General features: G+C 37.4%; 1 protein-coding gene across 1 annotated transcript; it reads right to left on the reverse strand.

The window, feature by feature from the left end:
• LOC109235233 (GDSL esterase/lipase At3g26430-like) lies at positions 1,665-3,687 on the reverse strand. The gene is made up of 5 exons (XM_019401268.1): positions 3,374-3,687; positions 2,937-3,146; positions 2,667-2,836; positions 2,306-2,576; positions 1,665-2,156 (listed from the first exon to the last, which is right to left on the reverse strand). Exons 1-5 carry the CDS (start codon positions 3,597-3,599, stop codon positions 1,891-1,893), a joined length of 1,143 nt encoding a protein of 380 aa, XP_019256813.1. The 5' UTR covers positions 3,600-3,687; the 3' UTR covers positions 1,665-1,890.

Here is a 9,521-nt window from a genome sequence, read left to right on the forward strand (position 1 = left end):
TTGATCGTGAGCTCTTTAGGTGCCGTAATTCTCTCTCGAGCAACTACAATAATTTACTAGACATATTTTCTCGAACTACGCTAGTTGGCTTCATCTAACCGCTCACTATGACCACGTCAAGGCTTTGTTATTTCTAAACCTACCTTTAAACCCAATGTATTGATTTCTCACATACGTTAGGAGTGACGTTGTTCAACAACTACCTAAATATGTACTCTCTCTCGAGCAGTACACACTAAATAGGCACAGTCAATTGATGGCCATTCAATCAACAACAATAAACACGTAGTTGAACAAGTAGAGAAATCCAATGGCTCAATTATATAAAAACATAACAAGAATTTATCCTACAAAAGGTTCTATCAAAACCCTAGAAAACGAATTAGCTATTCATAATAGTATGTAAAACTACAATACTAAAAGTCATAACCAACAATAAAAGATAGGAAGTGGAAGGAAAAACTCGTAGAAGAATTTTCCGCCTTGCTTCTACTGTGTTCTTGCCTCCTTAGGTCAAATCTCCGGTCTCCTTAGCCTCCTTAGGTCTAAATTATGTCAAAAGTGTGTCCAACCTCTTAAAATACCGTTTTTCCATGTATATATACCAAGTAGGGTCGAGCCCAAACTATTATACCTTTTCCCACGCGAAAAAGGACAATTTTTTCACGTCTGGACAGCTGCGGCCGCAGTCAACCGCGGTACGAACGCGGTATTCGGCAAGTATACTGCCTCAGCCCGCCTCAGGTCCGCGGTCGCGGTTTCGACCGCATTTTTCACCCTGTTCCGTTTGGAATTTGGAAAAACGTAAAACATAAAAGTTGTAGCCCTTTGAGTTAGCTTTCCAACCATATATTGTGGAGCCCAAATGGAGTTCTGAGCAAAAAGTTATGTGCATTTTACTAGACAGTGCGCAATATGCCTACTCGATTCTTCGTTTTGTTGCTCTATCATCCGTTGATCCCCGAATACGATCACGGCTTAATTCCTTGGGCTTTTACTCAGACTTCAAAGCTCCAAATCACTTGAATTCATTCCATAACATCTATATAGCTCGGAATCACTCCTACAAGGCATAAAACACACACTTAGTGCAAAACACTAGCGATTAAAGCGCAAACTCAACTAAAGTGCAGTAAATTAGAGTGTAATAATCGACTAAAATACGTAATTATAGTCTATCATCAATTACATAGACAGAGATAACAATAACAATTTGTTCCCATGGTGATTCTATGAGATTGATAATTACACATGACTTTCTTGAGAATGCCAAGTATTTAAAGAGCTTTAGTTATTCAAATGCAGTAACAATTTGACAAAGGAATTTGCTCATTTGCAAGTTGAGGCAATGAAAGTAGCAGAATAATATTGGTTCATCTGTTCAAATTAGACTGTCACAAGCTCCAAAGGTGATTTCAAGCCCCATCTCTAAAGGGCTGTCCGGTGCGCTAAGGTCGCGTGGTCCGGGAAAGGCAAGGGTCTATCGTACGCAGCCTTACCTTGCATTTCTGCAAGAGTTATTTCCACGGCTCGAACATGTGACCTCCTGGTCACATGGCAGCAACTTTACCAGTTACGCCAAGCCTCATCTCTATACCTCCTTATTGGGTCCTTTAAAACCAGAGCCTTAGAATTCTAGGTGCCGTTAAGAAAAAAAGAGAAAAAAGAAAAACATGAAGCTGTTGTATATCTCTCATGGAAATTTCACTTTGTCATGAATCCCCAAAGCAAAAACAAGGTGCAAATTTGAACAGTGGTACCCCCAACATTGTGAATGAATAATAAGCTTTTGTTTCAGTCAAATGACATTCATGAAACACAGGAGATTATTCCATCTATAAAGGTCAAATAGGGAGAAAACATAAGACAGTATGTTAAAGAGTACAAAATTCAATGGTTAACTCTGTTACAGGCCAAACTCAAAGGAATTGGAGGGTCTGAGAATGAGCCGTTAACAATTTGATCAAATATCCACTTATTAGCTGCTTCAGTGAAATGAGTTCCATCCCAACTAACCCGAACTGATGGATCTTTGCAAGATGGGGCGATCACGATCTCCTTTCCATTCACCATCTTCTTACTTCCACATTTGATGAATCTGTTATAGTTGTACTTCCCACCATGACCACAACAAGCTAAAAATGGGTCCTCAAATCCTGTCATTTCATATAGAATCTATAATATGCATATCTAGCTATATATCCGTAATGTATAATTTTGATCTAAGAAAAACTACGTTTATGCCATGAAAACAATTAAAAGGACTCAAGTGCAAGGTTCTTGGTAAGTTAGATCATAAAATTACCTAGCTTCTTTGCATGACCGATGAGCGAGTATTTCACCGAATAAACATCAACATAAGTGATTGCAGCTAAAGGAAGTTCTTTCCTGAGCTGAACAACAGTTTTCTTCAACTGAAGGTTGAAGTAGTTTGCCACTTCATTGAAAGGATCAGCACATCTATACTTATCAATTTGTGCCGCTGTGATAAAAAAGCGGTCCATAACGTATGGTAAGCAACCTACTGGTCCAGTGTTGTGAATCCAAAATGATCTTCCACCTAGTGCATATATTTTCTGCATTTATAGCAAACCAGTACATAAAATAAGTAAACAAATGTAGATTGGTAGAAGTCAACTGTTATAGTTTGGTTCACTTTCACTGACCTTTATAACATTGGATAACTGAGAGAGTAAATCAGGAACATAAGCCTTTACTTGCTCAGTGGACAGATTAAGCTTGTAGCCAGCAGTGAGATCATTTTGGCCGATATCGAAGGTGTATAATGCTTGAGAAAAGTCTTCCTCCTTTGGCAACAATTGGCCAAAGATATTTCCTGTTCACAAAAACAAAACCTTTAGCCTATAACAAAATGAATCATACTTGTTTTGTCTACAACTCTATATTGTTTTGCTTACGAATACTACTAGTAATACCTTTTTGGCGAATTGTCTGGGATCTTGTATGAAAATCTGAGAATTGAACACCCTGTACATCCAGTGAAATTGGACTATATCCACTCTGAGCCATGGTTGTGTTTTGAGGTCTAATTGTTGATCCTGCTGTGGCAAAATTAGCTCCATGGCTGAAGTTGGAACCAATCGAATCGAGAAACGCGCTAAGATACGGCAAATCTAAGCCTTCAGCTGACCATTCAAAAAATCAAGAACCCAAAAAAGGATCAGAAGCTGAACAAACAAGAAAAGAAAAACATGCCCTTTATCTCAAGAAGATCAGTTATGATCCTTTACGTTTACAACTAAGTTAGACCTACAGGCTACACTTAAGCTTAAGGGACCATTTGAGTTTAAAACAAAAATGGAATTTTGTGTTCCATAGACAAGTTTTTTCAACGAGAAAGAGGAAATTTTACCAATGAAATCAATGATGAGACGGCCATCTGAGAAGCGACCAGCAGGGGCATGAAAAAAAGTTTCACCATGAGGATAAGGTGCTTGTCCAAATGCTGCTGAAAGACCACCAGTGTCTGAGTTCGAGTCACCAAAGTTATAAATGGCTGCAAAATGGCAACTCTTAAGACATAGTATTTGAGTTGGCATTAAAGACAATAGTATAAAAATCTGTGTTAAGTCCATCATTTCAACTTTTCTTTCAACTACTGATAGATCCCAAATATAAGGGTATTGGCTAAAGAGTTTGTGACTAAATGTTACTACTACTACTACTACAATTTGTAGTCATAATAGTCAATACTACTTTATTTGTTAGTCTTTTTTTAATTATTAATATTGCTGAAAGACCATAGATCTGATTCAATCGCTAAATTTAAGGAAATTGTTAATTGCTTTTCTATTCAAGTTAGAAAATAAATCAGAGTGGCACAATCTATCTGTCATATGAAAGGACAAGTACATTGGTATTTGACCTGTACTAACCTAGTTATCTACTCGAATTGTTCAAAGAGTTAATGCCATAAAACCCCTTTAAACTATTATATTTTTGTCATTTTTCTACTTAAATTATTTAGTGCCCCAAAACCCTTTAAACTATATATTCCTTCATATTTAATCCTACTTATTGTTTACCTGGCATAACGTGTGTAATAACTTGCTTGGGAGCGCGCGACAACTAAAAAAAAATATTAAAATAGCCCGCATGACCGAATGTAATGGCTAATTAGCCTAACTTTCTTTCAAATTTATTTATTTATTTAATATTTTCCTTAATTCTTTTATATTGATATTTCTTCCTTATTTTTCACCATTCTTCCTTATTTTTTCACCTTTCTTCTTTATTTTTTTCACCTCTTCTTCATCTTTTCACCTTTTTTCTTTAGTTCTCCATATGGGTTCCATCTAGAATAAATTATCCCTTTCTTGTTTCCTCTAAAATAATGTATTCTCTTTCTTGTTTTAGTTTTCTTTCATGTCTTACGCATATTTTTGAAAAAAACACTCATTTAAATCTTCTTATTAAACCCAATGCCTTGTAGAGAATAAAGTTAAATCTCTTGAATCTTGTTTGTGTAATCTAGAATCAGAGAATATAGTTGCTGGCCGATTAGTTTCTTGTTACGAATTTTCGTTTTGTGTAATCTTGCTTATGTAATATAAGATAATTTTTCATAAATGCAACCCTATATGCCTTCATTTATTTTCTTATTCTGCTGCAAAGTGAAGTAAATAAGGACTTATTTAATTGGAGTCTGGCATAAAGCACAACCATAATTTAATCTAAAATTAACACATTACATTAGGTACTATTTTGGTCAAAACTTCTAGAATTTTTCGGTCATCCGAGAATAATACAATGTAGGTAAACTATGTAAAAAACTTAGTATAAATCATATATTAATATAGTTAGACAGACACACCTCTAAGAATTCAATATGAGATTGATACAACCAATGGAGAACCACACCCCAAAAGCTAGCTATTGAGGTGGGAGAATTCAAGGCCATATAAACCCCACATCAGCACTTTGTAGTACCTATGCGTGACTTAAGTCTCATTCCTTGCAATAGTCTATAACACACCACTACGCTCCGCATCCATCGTCCTAGACGGCTATGCGCTAGACATTTCTAGCCCCGGGCGAACACTGCAATACCAGTGTAACGATGCAAGGCACGATGGGCACAGAGGGTAGTGGATGACTCTGATACCACTGATACGTATTAGAATTTCTGAAATTAAAGAGAAGACAAAAACACCTAAAGAGTAACGAGAAGAACTACTCTTGAACAGTGGTTCCAAGAGTTCAATGAAGCTCAATCGATTTAGAGAATAAAGAAAGAGCGAATGTTATTAATCTTCACAATAACATCTGAGTACAAAGGTGAGTTTGATGAGCTATATAATGGAATCCACGTGAGGTTCAGTTAGTTAGTTATAACTAACTTCTGGAGGTCACGTGATCTACGCGTGCATCTGCTAATGACATCTAACTAACATTTTGAACTGCTAACTTGACTTCTGCTTACCAACTAACAATGAATTAACTGTGATTACTCTTCTAATTGAGGTTATTACACAAAGGCTCGTAACACCCCCCTTTAGACAATCCTTGTCCTCAAGGATTAAAAAGAGGAAATTTGAGCTTGAAGTCTCGTAAATCCTCCCAAGTGTTGTCCTCTGGTGCAACATTCATCCACTTGACAAGGACTTGTGCAATTGCTTTACCATACTTCTTGGTCAACCTCCTATCCATTATGGCTTCAGGTTCTAGTAAAACATGCCCTGAGTCAGAATGTACCACAGGCAATGCCACAGAAGTAGTGTGAGCTCTCAGCTTCTTCTTGAACAATGAAACATGGAAGGTTATATGAATCTTAGAGTATGGAGGAAGAGCTAGAGTGTAGGCTACTGGTCCAACCTTAGAAATGATTTGGAAAGGGCAAAAGAACTTAGTAGATGTCTTTTGATAAGCATGGTTCTTTAAAGAGAGTTGCCTGTAAGGTTGTAACTTGATGAATACCCAATCACCAACTTGATAGCTTCTATTAGTTTTGCCTTTGTCAACCTGCATCTTCATTTTGTGTTGAACTTTCTCCAAGTGAGCTTTTAAAGCTCTTAATGTGGCTTCCCTTGCCTGCAAGCTTCTATCAATCATATCTAGCTGGGAATTAAAAGGTTGATAGGGAAGCAGGGGAGGTGGTTTCTGACCATAAACAGTCTCATATAGAGTCATGTTGGTTGATGAGTGAAAGGTGGTGTTGTACCACCATTCTGCAAGGGGAAACAAGTGTGGACATTCTTTTGGTTTATCAAAGGTCATGCATCTCAAGTAGCACTCCAAACATCGATTGACAACTTCAGTTTGCCTATATGTTTGAGGGTGATATGCAGAAGAAGTTAGAAGTGATACTTTTTGTAGTTTGAACAGCTACTGCCAGAATCTACTTCTAAATACCTTATCTCTATCAGACACAATGGTTCTGGGCATACAATGTAGTTTGAACACTCCTTCCATGAATATTTGGGCTACCTCTAAAGTTGTGTAGGGGTGTTTGAGGGCCATAAAGTGAGCAGCCTTGCTGAGCTTGTCCACTACCACAAAAATAACCTCCTTACGTGTAGCTCTAGGCAATCCTTCTATGAAATCCATAGACATGTCTTGCCAAACTCTTGCAAGGATGGGTAGGGGTTGTAATAGCCTTGGGTAGGCCATATTCTCTCCCTTGCATCTTTGACACACATCACACTCCCTTACATATTGATGCACATCCTGCTTTATCTTCTTCCAGTAGAAGTCTTGACTTGATCTGTTGAGGGTAGATATGATACCAGAGTGTCCCCCAATAGCACTATCTTGATAGAATGTTAACAATTTTCTCCTTAGCTCAGGATCTGCACCTACCATCATTCTCCCCTTTCTGCTAAGGATGCCATCTTGAAGTGAGTAGTCAGGCTTTTGACAGGTACCAGATTGCAGCATGAGAATCAACTTTTGAAGTGCTAGATCTTGGTTCTGGCTGTGCTTAACTACCTCTAATAGCTTAGAAGAAATACCAGAGATGCTGAATAGTTCATCGGAATCCTCCTTCCTAGAAAGAGCATCAGCTGCAATGTTGTCCTTTCCCTTTTTATAAGAGATGGCGTAATCATAACCTAGTAGTTTGATTAACCATTTTTACTGACTCAGAGTGGTAATTCTTTGCTCCAGGAGATACTTGAGACTGTGGTGGTAAATCTTAATTATAAAAAGTCTCCCTAATAGGTAAGGTCTCCACTTTTGAACTGTAGTGACCAATGCTAATAGCTCCCTCTCATAGGTTGATAGTGCCTTGTTTTTCTCTGATAAGCCTTTGCTAAAGAAGGCTATAGGTCTGCTATCTTGAGTCAGTACTGCTCCAATGCCAGAACTAGAAGCATCAGGTTTCACTATGAATTCCTTGTTAAAATCAGGTAGTGCTAGTACATGTGCTGTAGTGAGTGCCTTCTTCAAGTCTTCAAATGCCTGAGTGGCAATAGAACTCCAGATGAAATTTCCTTGCTTTAGCAGGTCATGCAGGGGCCTTGCTATAATACCATAGCCTCTTATAAACCTTATATAATACCCAGTGAGGCGTAAGTAACCCCTCAAGCCCTATAGTGTGGTTGGTTGATGTTGCTCCCAAATGCACACACAAGTAGACGTGGTCATCAAATAATATAGGATTATAAGTCCAGATATCGTACCCACAGGGACTTGTGATTAACTATCAACTAAATTAAACCCAAACAATTAATCTATTCAAGCGATTCCTAAAGTATGGATAATTAACTACAATTAATCTAGAGTAGCAAACTAAGAAATTAAAGAAACAAGTTGGCGAAATTTTAGAGATGAATTCAATGAGAGCCGATATTCTAGAGCTATGGATCAACTGACAATCGCGTTGATTCTTTCACTTAAATTGTTTAATTAATTTATCAGGTTTATTGGTTAACATGGTTAATATTACTCGTAGCCTTCTCCCTAAGTACTACTCGCCTATTCAAGTTAACCTAACGCCTATATGGCTATGGAATTAGGATTAACAAGAACACATTAATAACTCCCGTATAATAACCAAGAAATGCGATTAGTATATTCCTATCCTAACCACAAATCCGTTCCCGATAATCAGGTTCAAGAGATCTCTCTACTCAATCTTATATGCAATCTAGAATTCCCTCTCCCGAGTTCAATCCTAGATTCGTAGATAGTATTCGATTGGTGATCAAACAATCAAATTATTAAGCGCAAGATTGAATAAATAAACCAATATGATAAAATAGTAAGAACAATTCAAGCTTCAAACTACAACATTCATGTAGCACCCAAAACTCTAGAACTAATAAACTATGAGATTAAAGGAAGGGAAGAGAAAGAAAAACTGAGAATCCTTGCTCCCGAGTGTTCCGTGCTTGTATTTTCCTCTCAAAGTGGCATCTCTCCCCTCAAAATAGGCCTTGATCTTGCTTTTATACGCGTTGGGTAGGTCTTAGGCCGAAATAACCTTATCCTAGATGAAGTAAGAGAGATTTCTCGTCACCAGCGCCTAGGGTAGCATGGGGCGCTAGCCCTGGCACTGGGATTTTCGAGGTTATGGAAACTGGGCCATAGGTAGCGCCCCACGCTACCTGTGGCGCTACAAATGGCCTTTTTTCAATTTTGCTCCTTTTTGGCTCTAATCTCGCACCTTTCGTCCCATATTGTATCCAGATGATTCCTACACAATAAATTACCATGAATAACACAATTTATAACATTACCCATCCGAAATTTATGAAATATGAGTAAAATGTGAGGCGATATACATATAAATATATATATATATATATATATATATATATATATATATATATATATATATATACTTTAAGCTAAATATCAACACCCCACACTTAAACTCTTGCTCGCCCTCGAGCAATGGAACTCTCAACTACACACCAACACGTACATATCAACAAGGGAAGAGCAATTTAATTTTATTTTTCAACATACACTCTACAAATGACCATGGTTGATTGCAACAATTAAACTGTAGCATATACAATCACTTACACTTCCCTTTACTTATGCCATTCTTCACAAATATTCACAACAAAGACAACGTACTCATAACAACCCTAGCCTTAAAATCCGACTCAATACCACAATGCACTCATGGATTGAACGCCAACATCACAGAGAAGTCTAATAACGTTACCTATCCCTCGTAAAATCATGTGCCCTCACAACAAGAACAAGAGAGTAAGTTGAATCCGCACATTCGAATCTCATGATCAAATATAATTTAAGGACTCACACCTATCAAAGAAATCGCTCACTCTCATAAATAAGTCACATGCATGAAAAAGGTACCATAGGCTTGCCCATAATGTAAATCTCTACCAATGTAGGCTCACTCGGTCTAAAATCAATTAGGATTTTATTGTGGTTGTAACGTGGGTTAAGAGACGGGTAGGATATTTTTAGAAGTAGTGGTTCACCCTCCTAAGCACTTTAACACATCACATGATAAACTTTAAGTGCAAATTCTTCAATCCACTTTAATTTCACAAACAAGATCACTCCCCAAAATTATCCTCTCT

This window comes from Nicotiana attenuata, chromosome 12 (genome assembly GCF_001879085.1).
Source record: "Nicotiana attenuata strain UT chromosome 12, NIATTr2, whole genome shotgun sequence".
Lineage (NCBI taxonomy): Eukaryota > Viridiplantae > Streptophyta > Magnoliopsida > Solanales > Solanaceae > Nicotiana > Nicotiana attenuata.

Bases quoted from the DNA above. Each gene is read 5' to 3' on its own strand.
- LOC109235233 (XM_019401268.1), bottom strand. From the start codon at position 3,599: ATGATGGACTTAACACAGATTTTTATACTATTGTCTTTAATGCCAACT. The intron at 2,837-2,936 runs GTATTACTAGTA...TTTTGTGAACAG, and splicing joins CCAGACAATTCGCCAAAAAG to GAAATATCTTTGGCCAATTG. The intron at 2,157-2,305 runs GTAATTTTATGA...ATGAAATGACAG, and splicing joins CGGTCATGCAAAGAAGCTAG to GATTTGAGGACCCATTTTTA.